The sequence below is a fragment of the Chiloscyllium plagiosum genome, unplaced genomic scaffold, assembly GCF_037043375.1.
Source record: "Chiloscyllium plagiosum isolate Xiang-an unplaced genomic scaffold, Cpla_swu_hap1 HiC_scaffold_19, whole genome shotgun sequence".
NCBI lineage: Eukaryota > Metazoa > Chordata > Chondrichthyes > Orectolobiformes > Hemiscylliidae > Chiloscyllium > Chiloscyllium plagiosum.
Genome location: NW_028270157.1, coordinates 6,070,444 through 6,085,404, shown reverse-complemented (window position 1 = coordinate 6,085,404; position 14,961 = coordinate 6,070,444). Strand labels below are relative to the sequence as shown.

Here is a 14,961-nt window from a genome sequence, read left to right as displayed (position 1 = left end):
TAGAGCTATATTCACTGGAGTTTAGAAGAATGAGAGAGGATCTCATAGAAACCTATAAAATTCTAACACACGAGATACACGAGGGATTGATGTTTTCAATGACTGGAAGTCCTGAACCAGGGATCACAGGGATACTGAAATTTCTTCATCCAGAGAGTGGTGAGCCCATGTCGAACATTGAGTGTAGACATTTGACCCTTGCTTGAATTCCTTTGTTGATTCTTAATTTCTCTACCTTTTTTTTTTCTTGAGGATCATAGAATCATACAGAACAAAAAGAGACCATTCAATCCATTTTGTCTGTACTGGCTCCTGAAAAAGCTACCCAGTCAGTCCCATTGTCCAGCCCTATCTCCATAGCCCTCTAAATTTATTACTTCCAAATATATATTCTCTTTTGAAACCTTCCATGAAAACTGCCTCCACCATTCTCCCAAGCAGTATATTCCAAATCCTAACAACTCTCTAAATAAGGGAGTTTCTCCCCTCGCTCCTAGCTCTCTTGTTGACAATCTTGAAATTGTAAGCTTTAGTTACTGACATACCAACTAGTAGAAATAGAATTTTTTTTTTACCCTGTCAAAATCGTTCATAATTTTGAACACCCAGTAAGGTAATCTCTTAGGTTAGGATATCTGGTTCGCATGGATGAGTCGGACTGAATGGTCTGTTCCCTTGCTGTATATCTCTACAACGCTTAAGAGTCACCAGGCTCGAAACGTTAACCCTGCCTTCTTCCCACTGATACTTCCAGACCTGCTGAGTTTTGGCGGCAATTGCTGGTTTTGTTTCAGAATCTCCAGTATGCCCTTGTTTTATTTTATCACCTCTTAAACATCTATGCTAATTTTTTCAGCGGTTGTTCGAATGGGAAGAGCGACATCACGGTCCAGAGGCCTGACAGGAAAATAAATTTTAAAAGATATAAAAGCTTTCCTTGGGAATTCAGCATTCTTCATTTTCTCAGCAGCAGTTGGAGTGGGAGGAGCGACAGCGAAGACCAGAGGTCCGACAGGAAGGAAAGTTTTAAAAGATATAAAAGCTTACCTCATGTACAGGTAGCGCTCACTGAGCAAGAGTGAACACGGGACTGCTGGGTAAGTGAGGCTTAATATTTGGGTGGTTGCTTTACTCAAACCACTACTCGGATAGTGTATCCCACCCATCCTTCTCCTCTAACCAAAAAAAAAGATTCTATGCGTCAGTTTAGTAAGGCCACTAGTTTATTTTTTTTTAAAGTTTTTCAGTAGTCTCATTGGGAATTTAGAATAGTGGGAATGGAGGTTAGGGCAGTTGAATATTCCTCCTGGAGAATGTGGGAGCTAAGGATCACTGGTTGTCTCTCCTGACTGTATCTGTGGGAAGTGCACCCAACTCCAGCTCCTCAAAACAGTGTTAGGGAACTGGAGCTGGATAAACTCTGGATCATTCAGGGGGTGGAGGGGGTTATTCAAAAAAGTTACAGGGAGATAGTCACACCTCAAGTAAAAGAAGAAGGTAGATGGGTTACCGTCAGGGGGCGGAAAGGGAACCGCCAGGCAGTGATCCCCTGTGGCCATTCCCCTCAACAACAAGTATACTATTTTGGATGCTATTTTGGTTGGACGACTTACTGGGGTAATCAATGGGGCACAGGTCTGTCCCTGTTGCTCAGAAGGGAAGGGGGAAGAGGAGCAAAGCATTAGTCATTGGGACTCCATAGTTAGGGGGACAGATAGGAGGTTCTGGGGGAACAAGAAAGACTCACGGTTGGTATGTTGCCACCCAGGTGTGATGTCTCTGATCGTGTTTTGGGGATCCTTGTGGGGGAGGGGGAGCAGCCCCAAGTCATGATCTACATAGGCACCAATGACATAGGTAGGAAAAGGGATGTGGATTGAAGGCAGAAATTCAGGGAGCTAGGGTGGAAGTTTACAGCTAGAACAAAAAGAGTTGTTACCTCTGGTTTGTTGCCCATGCCACATGCTAACGAAGTGAGGAATAGGGAGAGAGAGGAGTTGAACACATGGCTACAGGAATGGTGCAGGAGGGAGGGTTTTGAATTCCTGGATAATTAGGGCTCTTTCTGGGATAGGTGGGACCTCTACAAACAGGATGGTCTTCACCTGAACCCCAATGTCCTTGCGGAGGCGGGGGGGGTTGGTTGCTGGTGAAATTTGCTAATGCTCTTCAGGTGGGTTTAAACTAATTCAGCGGGGGGGGATGGGAACTGAAGTTGGAGTTCAAGTATACAGGTGGTTGAGAGTAGTGAAGTCAGAACTAAGACTTCAAGATCGTAAGAAGGCACCGGTAAGCAAGAGGTTGGTCTGAAGTGTGTCTACTTCAACACCAGGAGCATATGGAATAAGGTGGGTGAACCTGCAGCATGGGTTGGTATCTACGATTTTGTGGTCATTTCAGAGACATGGATAGAGCAGGGACAGGAATGATTATTGCAGGTTCCGGTGTTTAGATGTTTCAGTAAGAACAGAGAAAATGGTAAAAGAGGGGGTAGTGTGGCATTGTTAGTCAACGACAGTGTTATGGTTGCGGAAAGGACGTTGGAGGACTCGTCTACTGAGGTAGTATGAGCTGAGATTAGAAACAAGAAAGGAGAGGTCACCCTGTTAGGAGGTTTCTATAGGCTTCCAAATAGTTCCAGAGATGTTGAGGATCAGAGAGCAAAGATGATCCTCGATAGGAGCGGGAGTGACAGGGTAGTTGTTATGGGGGACTTCAAACTTTCCAAATATTGACTGGGAATACCACAATTCAAGTACTTTAGATGGATCAGATTTTGTCCAATGCGTGCAGGAGGGTTTTCTGACACACTATGTAGTTAGGCCAACAAGGGGTGAGGCCATAATGGATTTTATACTGGGTAATGAACCTGGCCAGGTGTTAGATTTGGAGGTAGGTGAGCACTTTGGTGATAGTGACCACAATTCAGTTATGTTTACTTTAACGATGGAAAGGGATAAGTATACACTGGAGGGCAAGAGCTACAGCTGGGGGAAAGGCAATTATGATGCAATTAGACAAGTTTTAGGATGCATAGGATGGGGAAGGAAACTGCAGGGGATGGGTACAATTGAAATATGGAGCTTATTCAAAGACCAGCTACTGCATGTCTTTGATAAGCATGTACTTGTCAGGCAGGGAGGAAGTTGTCGTGTGCGGGAGCCCTGGTTTACTAAGGAAGTTGAATCTCTTGTCAAGAGGAAGAAGACGGCTGATGTTAGGATGAGATGTGATGGCTCAGTTAGGGCGATTGAAAGTTCCAAGTTAGCCAGAAAAGACCTAAAAGAGAGAGCTAAGAGGAGCGGGGAGGGAACATGAGAAGTCGTTGGCGGATAGGATCAAGGAAAACCTTAAGGCTTTTTACAGGTGACTGAGTTTTGCAAAGATTTGTAGCTCAGGTTGAGGTTCTGGATGTAGGTTTGCTCGCTGAGCTGGAAGGTTCATTTTCAGTTTCATCACCATACTAGGTAATATCTTCAGTGAGTCTCCAGGTGAAGCTTCATCCAGAGGGTCACTGATGATACCCAGTATGGTGAAGAAATGTCTGAAAACAAACCTTCCAGTTCAGCGAGCAAACTTGCATCCAGCTTTTTAATAGGTATATCAGGAATAAAAGAATGACTAGAGTAAGATTAGGGCCAAAACAATGACTGCAGATGCTGGAAAAGCACAGCAGTGCAGGCAGCATCCGAGGAGCAGTAAAATTGACGTTTCGGGCAAAAGCCCTTCATCAGGAATAAAGGCAGAGTGCCTGAAGCGTGGAGAGATAAAAGAGGAGGGTGGGGGTGGGGAGAAAGTAGCATAGAGTACAATAGGTGAGTGGGGAGGGGATGAAGGTGATAGGCCAGGGAGGAGGGCGGAGCGCAGAGCGGATAGGTGGAAAAGAAGATATCTTCTTTTGATGTTCATGGTCTACAGGAATAATGCCAGAAGACTGGAGGATAGCAAATGTTGTTCCCTTGTTCAAGGAGTAGAGACAATCCTGGAAGTTATAGACCTGTGAGCCTTACTTGGGTTGTAGGTAAAGTGTTGGAAAGGGTTATAAGAAATAGGAATTATAACCTTCTTGAGAGGAATAAGTTGATTAGGGATAGTTAACACGGTTTTCTAAAGGGTAGATCATACCTCACAAACCTTATTGAACTCTTTGAGAAGGTGACCAAACAGGTGGATGAAGGTAAAGCAGTTGATGTGGTATATCTGGATTTCAGTAAGGTGTTTGATAAGATTCCCCACGGTAGACTATTGTACAAAATACGGAGGTATGGGATTAAGGGTGATTTAGCGGTTTGGATCAGAAATTGGTCAGCTTAAAGAAGACAGAGGGTTGATGGTAAATATTCATCAGTTATCAGTGGTGTGCCGCTAGAGTCTCTGTTTTGGGTCCACTGTTGTTTGTCTTTTTTATAAATGACCTGGTTGAAAGCATAGAAGGATGGGTTAGTAAATTTGCAGATGACACTAAGGTCGGTGGAGGTGTGGATAGTGAAGAAGGATGTTGTAGGTTACAGAGAGACATGGGTAAGCTGCACAGCTGGGCTGAGATTTGGCAAATGGAGTTTAATGTGGAAAAGTATGAGGTGATTCACTTTAGAAGGAATGCAGAGTACTGAGCTAATGGTAAGGTTCTTGGTAGAGTAGATGAGCAGAGAGATCTCAGTTTCCAGGTACATAGATCCTGGAAAGTCGCCACCCAGGTTGATAGGGTTGTTGAGAGGGCATATGGTGTTTTAGCTTTTATTGGTAGAGGGATTGAGTTTCGGAACCATGAGATCATGTTGCAGCTGTACAAAACTCTGATGCTGCCACATTTGGAGTATTGCTTACAGTTCTGGTCACCACATTATTGGAAGTATGTGGAAGCTCTGGAAAGGGTTCAGAGGAGATTTACTAGGATGTTGCCTGGTATGACAGGAAGGTCTTATGAGGAAAGGCTGAGGGACTTGAGGCTGTTTTTGTTACAGAGAAGAAGGTTGAGAGATGACTTAATTGAGACATATAAAATAATCAGAGGGTAGATAGGGTGGATAGTGAGAGCCTTTTTCCTCAGATGGTGATGGCTAGCACAAAGGGTCATAGCTTTAAATTGAGGAGTGATAGATATAGGACAGATGTCAGAGGTAGTTTCTTTACTTAGAGAGCAGTAGGGGCATGGATGCACTGCCTGCAACAGTAGCAGACTTGCCAACTTTAAGGGCATTTAAATAGTCATTGGATAGGCATATGGATGTGAATGGAATACTGTAGGTTAGATGGGCTTCAGATTGGTTCCATAGGTTGGCGCAACATTGAGGGCCGAAGGGTCTGTACTACGCTGCAATGTTCTATGTTCTATGTTCTAAATGTTCCAATTTCTCCAAAAACTTACCTTGCATCTAAAATCCCTCATTTCTGGTATTCATCCAGTAAATCTCCTTTGCATTCTGTCCAGGGCTTTAATATCCTGCCTTAAAAAAGGACCTCAGAACTGAACACAATACTCCAAATGTTATCTGACCAATGATTTACAGATGACAATGATTATTTGATGTGTGGGGCCATGGAGAAGGGAGCTTGTAGTGTTTTGATGGTGCACACAAGCGAAAGATGACATTGTGGACCAATCAATTGTTTTATTCCCTGTTTCTCCATATACAAATCTGCAGAAATCACATCAAAGTGTCCAACAACATTAAAGGGCTGAAACGCACAAATCAAGTCTTTTTATTCAGATTATGACTGCGCATGTGTTTGTGTTTGGTATATTGAAAGAGTGCACACGATAGTTCTTTTGGGAGCTGGTACAGACACAGCTGGCTGACTGGCTTCCTTCTGCACTGTAAAATTCTATGATAATCCTCAACAGTGAGTACACACACACTGGGAAGATGAAGGCAGAGTGACATTATTGCTGGACTGTTAATCCAGAGATCCAGGTCATGTCCTGAGGAGACAGGTTCAAATCCCATGATAAATGGTGAAATTCAAATTTAATAGAAGTCTGGAATTAGGAGTCTAATGGTGACCATGAATCCATCGTCTATTGTCAGGAAAAATCCATCTGGTTCACTAATGTCCTTTAGGGAAAGAAACTGCCACCCTCTCCTGGTTTGGCCTACACATGATTCCACAGTAATGTGGCTGGCTCCTAACAGTAAACTGGGCATTTGGGGATGGGCAATAAATGGAGGCCTAGCCCAGATCCCATGATAAAATATAAAAAAAACTCCAGCTGGAATGTTTTGTTCAAATTGCAATCAGGCAATCATACTTTATTTGAACTGAGTGTTGAAAATTAGTGGTTAAAATATAGAGTCATAGACTTGCATGGCAAGGAAGCTGATCCTTCAGTCCAACTTGTCCATGCCAACCAGATATTCTTGAATCCTAGAAAGCCTACAGTTTGGACCAGGCCATTTGGCCCAACAAGTACACACCAATATTCTAAATTAATCTAGTCTCATTTGCCAGCATTGGCCTATATGCCAAATTCTTCCTATTCATATACCCATCCAAATGCCTTTTAAATGTTGTAATTGTCCCAGCCTTCACCACTTCCTCTGGCAGCTCATTCCATACATACACCACCCATTGCGTGACAAAGTTGCCCTTAGGTCCCTTTTAAATCTTTTCCCTCCCACCTTAAACCTATGCCCTCTAGTTCTGGACTCTGCAACATCAGGAAAAAGACCATGGCTTTTAATCCCATCCATAATTTTGTAAACCTCTATAAGGTCACCCCTCAGCCTCCAATGCTCCAGGGAGAACAGCCCCAGCCTATTCAACCTCTCCCTGTAGCTCAAATCCTCCAACCCTGGCAACATCCTTGTAAATCATTTCTGAACCCTTTCAAGTTTCACAACATCCTTCCTATAGCAAGGAGACCAGAACTGCACACATTATTCCAAAAGTGGCCTAACCAATGTCCTGTACAGCCGCAACATGACCTCCCAACTCCTATTCTCCAAGCATTGACCAATAAGGGCAAGCATACCAAATACCTTCTTCACTATCCTGTCAACCTGTGACTACAATTAATCTCAAGATCTTCATCTTGAAGAATGTTTCAATATAAAGTGCTGCAAGGTGAGTGCATGTAAATGTTTTCCAGAAACAAAATATTGTAGATCGCTCACGCTCGGCTCACTGGAAGCTAATTCTTTGAGTGAATGGAACAGACTTTGTTAGCCTAATTTCTTCAAATGGAAATTCAATGACAAAGAAATGACAGTTTCAAAGACTCAGTCAGAGCATAATAGACTAAAGAGTCTCATATGTTGCAGATTTCTACACAAAGGTCTTCAGATCTTTCAATTTTGTTTTAAAAGACTTGGGACTTAACCAAGATGTTTTTTAAAAGCTGCTTGAAGATTTTCTGAGATCCTTATGCCACTTCATCTTGACTTTTACATGAAACCACTCACTGAACACCAGTGATATAGGTCATTCTACCTTGCTTGCAGGTATGTTCAGTTTATATATAGATACTTTTTAAAATCTAAAGGCTACAGTACAAAGTTAGTGCTGAATCTTGGAGTAAATGCTGTATTGCCCAGCTGAGCCCATTACCTGTTGAGTGACAACTCATCTTTACAGAAAGAAGGATTGAACGGTCTGCCTGTCTGCATTAATTATAAATACAACAAAATACTGCAAGGTAGATGTGACTAGGCACAAGAGTCATTCATATAAATTGAGCTTACATTCACAGTATATAATCCAGGTAACAGGAGTCTGTAATATTCACCCCATTCATTAGTTCGAAAAGGGTATTTGTTTTTTCTGCCTTGAATCTCTACTTTTGCATTTTTTATGGGAGTACCATTTACGTTCAGGACTTGTCCTTTTATACCTGCATAAACAAAAATGATATTAAATAATTATAAAACAGCCCTAAGTGTCAATTCAAGGAGTTTCATGGAGAGTTTCTATGTGAGAGAACTCTGCTGCTCACATTATTATGTATACACTACACACTGAGGGCATGTGTAAGGAAAAGCCCTTTGACCCAATTAAGTCTGCACCAACAAAAAGTATTCTCATCCTATTTTCAGACATTTGGCCCTGTAGTGATTAGAACCAGGTGGACCTTGTTAACTACGATTACTTTGATAACCCCAATCAGAAAAGCCTTGGATGACTAATATTACTAGGAGATTAGAATCTCCTCAGTTGAGAACTGATTCCGAACTGGCTGATCACAGTCAGTGTTCTGTGCGCTAGCAAATAACGAGTGACTTGGTGACAGGACACTGGCCTCTGTGCATTTATTTCACCAATGCTGTCATGTCAGGTGCATCTGCAGGAGACAAGATGAGGGCCAGTATGTCTCTCCCTCTTTGTTCCATAACCATCTATCACAGACCCCAGTCAGCGATTACCTCAAAAAATATATAATTAGGAGACTGGAATTTCCTCAGTTGAGGACTGACTCTGAGCTGGCTGGCCACAGCCAGTGTACTGTGCACAACTAAATAATGGGTGACTTGGTGAAGGGATACTGGCCTCTGTGCAATTATTTCAGGCCCATAGCCTTGTATCCTTGCTATCACAAGTGCACATCTAAATACTTCTGAAATGTTGCAAGGATTTCTGCCTCCATCTTACTGTCCCCTGCAATGGAGGTATTTGCTGCTCCTAGGACCTTCTGCAATTTGTGCCAAATTTAAGTCCCAGTACTTCCCAGGTCAAACAATGTCAGAACTACCATTCATGATATGTTCCTGCACAGTTCTGTGCTGTGCTTGAAGCTTGGAACTCTGAACTGTGTTCAACCTCCAATTGCTCCTCTCAAATCCAATGAAAAATCTTAAAACCCATCTCACAAACATGTATTGTAACTTAACAGTCTTGCATCTGTCTCTTCCATAAAATTATATGTATTTATTCTTTACATGTATTCTACTTTTGCAAATTTAAAAATAATTGGCAGTGAAAATAACTTGGAAGCTTCAATAGCTGTATTTATAAGCCAAGGCCCACAGCAAAGGAAATATAGGTCTGGATTATCTTACAAACATCCCAGAGGCATTGGGGTGGAGTGCCTGCCTTGTGCTACATTAAGCCTGCAATGGATTCCGTCTGTTTGTCTGGGTCAGCATGAATTATGCAGGGAAATCTTCCAGAGGGATATTCTGTGCTGCTATATGCCCTGAGGAGGGGGAAAGCTATTGAAAGGGGAACAGCCCCAGAGAATAACAGCTGCTTCACTCTCCAAAGATGCTGAGTTACTACAGGTTAAGCCTGGGCCTTGATCTGGTGAGTACCTCTGTTGTCTCTCAAAAGGGAAGTCCAGTACTACCCTCGGGATGACCACCACCTTCCTCTTGTAGTCCCTCAAACCACTGAGTTCAGTGTAAAACGCCAGTTCATACACTGGGTCACAATTCACATACAGTGGACCTTTGAGGGGGCCATTGACAGACCTCTGCAAGGAAGGGTGTCAGTGTATTCAAGATGGCTGGACGTGGTAGGCTTTATCACCCAGTTTCTGGATTAGTGGTGCTGAAAGAGCACAGCAGTTCAGGCAGCATCCAAGGAGCAGCGAAATCGACGTTTCTGGCAAAAGCCCTTCATCAGGAATAAAGGCAGTGAGCCTGAAGCATGGAGAGATAAGCTAGAGGAGGATGGGGATGGGGAGAAAGTAGCATAGAGTACAATGGGTGAGTGGGGGGAGGGGATGAAGATGATAGGTCAGGGAGGTCTGGTGGTGAGGGAGCGGCGGTGAAGGAGGCCCAGGACCTCCATGTCCTCGGCAGAGTGGGAGGGGGAGTTGAAATGTTGGGACACGGGGCGGTGTGGTTGATTGGTGCGGGTGTCCCGGAGATTTTCCCTAAAGCGCTCTGCTAGGAGGCGCCCAGTCTCCCCAAAGTAGAAGAGACCGCATCGGGAGCAACGGATACAATAAATGATATTAGTGGATGTGCGTTCCTCAAAATATAATGAGGAATGAACTAAGTAAGTACAAGTCAGATTATAGATTACAACTAAAATGTTTCTAGACAATTAGAAAGTACTGGTTCAAATACCATTTAGATTAAATATTCTGTAGTATATAGGTATGAAAATGTTGATACCCAGAACAGTATAATACCTCTCACTGTGATGATTAAAGATTATGGGGCATGGTTAGCTATGGACCTACATTCGATTCCAGCCTTAGGTGACTGTCCGTGTGGAGTTTGCACATTCTCCCTTTGTCTGTGTGGTTTTCCTCCAGGTACTCCCACAGTCCAAAGATGTACTGGTAGTGGGTTAACCTTGGTAAATTGCCCTGTAGTTTCCAGGGTGTGCAGGCTAGGTGGATTAGCCATGGTAAATTTGGGGTTATGGGTCTGGGTGGGATATCTTCAGAGGGTCAGTGCAGACTCAATGGGCTGAATGGCCTCTTTCCACACTGTGAATTCTATGATTCTATTACATTATGAAAAAGACAAAGACTCAGAGAAAGAAGAATCTTGGCTTCAACAGAGTCAGTTATGCTTCTGTAAAGCTACACACAGTTGCTAGGTGGCCAAACCAAACATACAACATATTCAGTGGCTCTTCAGAACTAGAACCAATGAAAAAAATAAGCAGACAAAGTGATCACCAACATAATTAAATGAACTAGATATCAAATAATGATGGAATGATTTGGTCCTTTGAACATGTCCAATTTATGACAAAATAAATTTGATGTTCAAGTAAACACAGCTACCTACCCCATTGCTGTTGCCCAAGAGATGAGAATTTGTACATACCAAGATGAACAAGTTTGAGGAGATTAATCAGGGATTCTTTATTGTCATTCCAGTATTCCTCCAAATAGGATGCTGGTGGATTTTTACAACATGACATCTCTATAGTTAGCTCAAAGCATTGTCCCCAAATATAGTTGAAGTCTTGCATTCCACCTAACAGAAAAAAATTTGAAAGTTGATATCATTTCTTCATAACATATTCTGATAGTTATATTTGCTTCATATTTTTTTCTTCAAAATATATATTTGAGCCGATGTTAAAGACTGACAAATGGTTAACAGATGACAAAAATAATTATGTGTATATATTATTCTAGGGACATATCACTGGAAATGGAAAATTGGCTTTGCAGTTGTAGTACATAAATGGGAAATGAATTAGGGATGGTGAATTGATGGGTCATCCAGTATTTCATTTACAATACCAAGTTCTAATAAGTGTATTCAGGATGGAAATAAGTCATAACGAGTAACAATTTACAGATTTAGCTGAGCTCGCTGATCTTAGCCAGTGGAAAAGCTGTTAAAGGTGGCAAAATGCTCCAAGTTTTTTTTAGATTAGATTACAGTGTGGAAACAGGCCCTTCGGCCCAACAAGTCCACACCGACCCGCCGAAGCGAAACCCACCCATACCCCTACATTTACCCCTTACCTAACACTACGGGCAATTTAGCATGGCCAATTCACCTGACCCTGCACATCTTTTGGACTGTGGGAGGAAACCGGAGCACCCGGAGGAAACCCACGCAGACACGGGGAGAACGTGCAAACTCCACACAGTCAGTCGCCTGAGGCGGGAATTGAACCCGGGTCTCAGGCGCTGTGAGGCAGCAGTGCTAACCACTGTGCCACTGTGCCGCCCAGTTAAGGAGGGGAAATCTAGCAAGGTCCTCCTACTGATCATTATTCAAATCCTCCAGCTAGTGACAAGTCTAAATTCAGTTGTGATTTTCGCTCATCCCATTCCTAAGTTGATAAAGTCAGATTTCTCAAAGAGGAATATTTATTCTCTCAATCCTCTATAACTGTCCTGTGCATGTCTGTTGAAACAGATATGGTTTTCCGGTCTCAGTCACCACAGGGGTATGAAAACAATGAAAAAGCACCCAATAATGTTGATAATTAGCAAAATGTTGATATATAGCAAAAGCACTGGATTTTCTGGAACTGTTGGGAATATCTGATCTCTGCCTTAATTCCATTTTACTGCCTGTCCCCATAACCCGAGAATATATTTCAAAAATGGGTCTACCTCAGCCTTGAATATATTCAATGACCTTATCTCCATTAGCTGTCCAAACTATAGCATTTTAAAGGTTCACGTTTATCAGAAGAATTCCTCCTCATCTCTTCTTAGGTAAGCAGGATGTTAATCTTAAATTAAAGAAGGAAGCATATATAAGGTATGGACAGGATAGATCGAGTGAGTCCTTAGAAGAGTATAAAGGCAGTAGGAGTATACTTAGGAGGGAAACCAGGAGGGCAAAAAAGGGAACACGAGATAGCTTTGGCAAATAGAATTAAGGAGAATCCAAATATATTAAGGACAAAAGAGTAACTAGGGAGAGAATAGGGCCCCTCAAAGATCAGCAAGGCGGCCTTTGTGTGGAGCCACAGAAAATGGGGGAGATACTAGATGAGTATTTTGCATCAGTGTTTACTGTGGAAAAGGATATGGAAGATATAGAATGTAGGGAAATAGATGGTGACACCTTGCAAAATGTCCATATTACAGAGGGCAGAGCAATAGATGTGATCTATATGGACTTCAGTAAGGCGTTCGGCAAGGTTCTCCATGGGAGACTGATTAGAAAGGTTAAATCTCATGGAATACAGGGAGAAGTAGCCATTTGGATACAGAACTGGCTCAAAAGGTAGAAGACAGAGGGTGATGGTGGAGGGTTGTTTTTCAGGCTGGAGGGCTGTGACCAGTGGAGAGCCACAAGGATCGGTGCTGGGTCCACTACTTTTTGTCATTTACATAAATTATTTGGATGCGAGCATAAGAGGTACAGTTAGTAAGTTTGCAGATGACATGAAAATTGCAGGTGTAGTGGACAGCGAAGAAGGTTACCTCAGATTACATCAGGATCATGACCAGATGGGCCAATGGGCTGAGAAGTGGCAGACGGAGTTTAATTTAGATAAATGTGAGGTGCTGCATTTTGGGAAAGCAAATCTTAACAGGACTTATACACTTAATGGCAAGGACCTAGGTAGTGTTGTTGAACAAAAAGACCTTGGGGAGTGTAGGTTCATAGCTCCTTGAAAGTGGAGTTGCAGGTAGATAGGATAGTGAAGGCGGCGTTTGGTATGCTTTCCTTTATTGGTCAGAGTATTGAGTACAGGAGTTAGGAGGTCATGTTGCGGCTATACAGGACATTGGTTAGGCCACTGTTGGAATATTGTGAGAAATTCTGGTCTCCTTCCTATCGGAATGATGTTGTGAAACTTGAAAGGGTTCAGAAAGTATTTCCAAGGATGTTGCCAGGGTTGGAGGATTTGAGCTTTAGGGAGAGGCTGGGGCTGTTTGCCCTGGAGCATCGGAGGTTGAGGGGTGACCTTATAGAGGTTTACAAAATCATGAGGGGCATGGATAGGATAAATAGACAAAGTCTTTTCCCTGGGGTTGGTTAGTCCAGAACTAGAGGGCATAGGTTTAGGGTGAGAGGGGAAAGATATAAAAGAGACCTAAGGGGCAACTTTTTTTTTTTTACACAGAGGATGGTACATGTATGGAATGAGCTGCCAGAGGATGTGGTGAAGGCTGGTACAATTGCAGCATTTAAAAGGCATCTGGATGGGTATATGAATAGGAAGGGTTTGGAGGGATATGGGCCGGGTTGGCAGGTGGGACTAGTTTGGATTGGGATATCTGGTTGGCATGGACGGGTTGGACCGAAGGGTCTGTTTCCATGCTGTACATCTGTGACTCTACTGTCCCTTCGTTTTATAAATCCCCAAGGGAAACATTAACCCAGCTGTTAAAGCCTTTGCAGCATCTCAGATTTTTAAAAATGTCTCAATCTTCTGTAATCCACTGAGTATCGGCTCAATCTGCCTTCATTAAAAGAACTTTTCTTTGTACCAGAAATCCACTAATGAACATTACCGTAACTGCCTCCAATGAAAGTAAATCCTTCCCTAAATACAGGGACCAATACACAGTACTCCAGGTGTGCTCTCACCAAATGCCCTGCACAATTGTAGCAAGATTCCCTTCCTTTAAAAGTCCCCCCACCTTGTATAAAAGTCAATATTCTGTTTGCAACTCCTTATTACTTAATATACCCGGAAGCTACCCATTTGTATTTCGGGGGTGAGGACATCCAGACGTGTTGGAGGAGTATGTTATAAGCGATTGCGTCAACTGGTGCAAGCTGATTGAGAAGTCATGGGGCAGGGATAGATTGTAAACATCAATTCACTGCACCTTCATCCATTTTGAAAGGAATTCTACATCTTCAGCAACTACACCCATCTGAACACTAATGCCTACAGGGAAGAACCGTCGCCGGACACTCACTTTCTGGATTCAGTCAAAGATCCATAAATTAACGTAAGTGTCTTTCAGTTTGGAATTATTCTTCATTCTCCAGAATTTCCTTTCCTCACAGTGCTAGTCTGCGCCATATTCAAGCCAGTTAGCCAGCTGAGTGAACTGACTTCCAATTACGTGAAATGGGGCTATAGAAATGCAAGTGTTGACTGTTATTGCTACACTGTGTCTGAGGATTCAATGGGAAGTTAGTTTTTTTTATCCTTACATCATTAAAACGTGATGGCTACGAATGTTGGAACACAGCATGGTGCCCAGGGCAGCACCATGAAGCTAAAGGAGCATCCTGCCCTTTCCAGACAAATCAGGAGGTAAAAATGAGGGAAAAAACTCTTTTGCAGCCCCCAATGATCACTGCTTAAGTCATTTCTCATCCCGGGTAATGCCTGCTTAGCTGTGGGCAGATGGGTTTCCAAAACGAGTCTGGAAACCAGTTTAACAGCAGTCTCAAAACACAGTCAAATTACATTTGAGCCTTTGCAAAACTAAATTTATCACAGCTGTTTACTGGTTAAAAATAATCACCAAATTTAACTTTTTCATCCCATAGTGTTGAAGAGAGTTCTACTGGATTACAAAACAAAATTTATTTCTGAGTGAGTGATCTGCAAGGGACAGATGTTTTGAAAAAGGACAAGAACTTTGACTTCTACAACCCCCCCCCCCAATAAATAAGCAGG

General features: G+C 42.6%; 2 protein-coding genes across 4 annotated transcripts in view; one reads left to right on the top strand and one right to left on the bottom strand.

Moving 5' to 3' along the window:
- The window catches only part of mdm2 (MDM2 proto-oncogene), a 66,370-nt gene extending 60,677 nt beyond the window's left edge, over positions 1-5,693 (top strand). The window contains exons 13-14 of the transcript XR_015760369.1: positions 971-1,097; positions 5,432-5,693. The gene's annotated coding sequence lies outside the window, so the exon portion shown is untranslated. The remainder of the gene's footprint in view (positions 1-970; positions 1,098-5,431) is intronic.
- The window catches only part of LOC122559327 (carboxypeptidase M-like), an 86,183-nt gene that overhangs the window by 1,857 nt on the left and 69,365 nt on the right, over positions 1-14,961 (bottom strand). For all 3 annotated transcript variants that reach the window (XM_043708707.2, XM_043708708.2, XM_043708706.2), the window contains 2 exons: positions 10,722-10,874; positions 7,683-7,831 (listed from right to left, as the gene is read on the bottom strand). In XM_043708707.2, the coding sequence (XP_043564642.2) occupies positions 7,683-7,831; positions 10,722-10,874 (302 nt within the window). The remainder of the gene's footprint in view (positions 1-7,682; positions 7,832-10,721; positions 10,875-14,961) is intronic.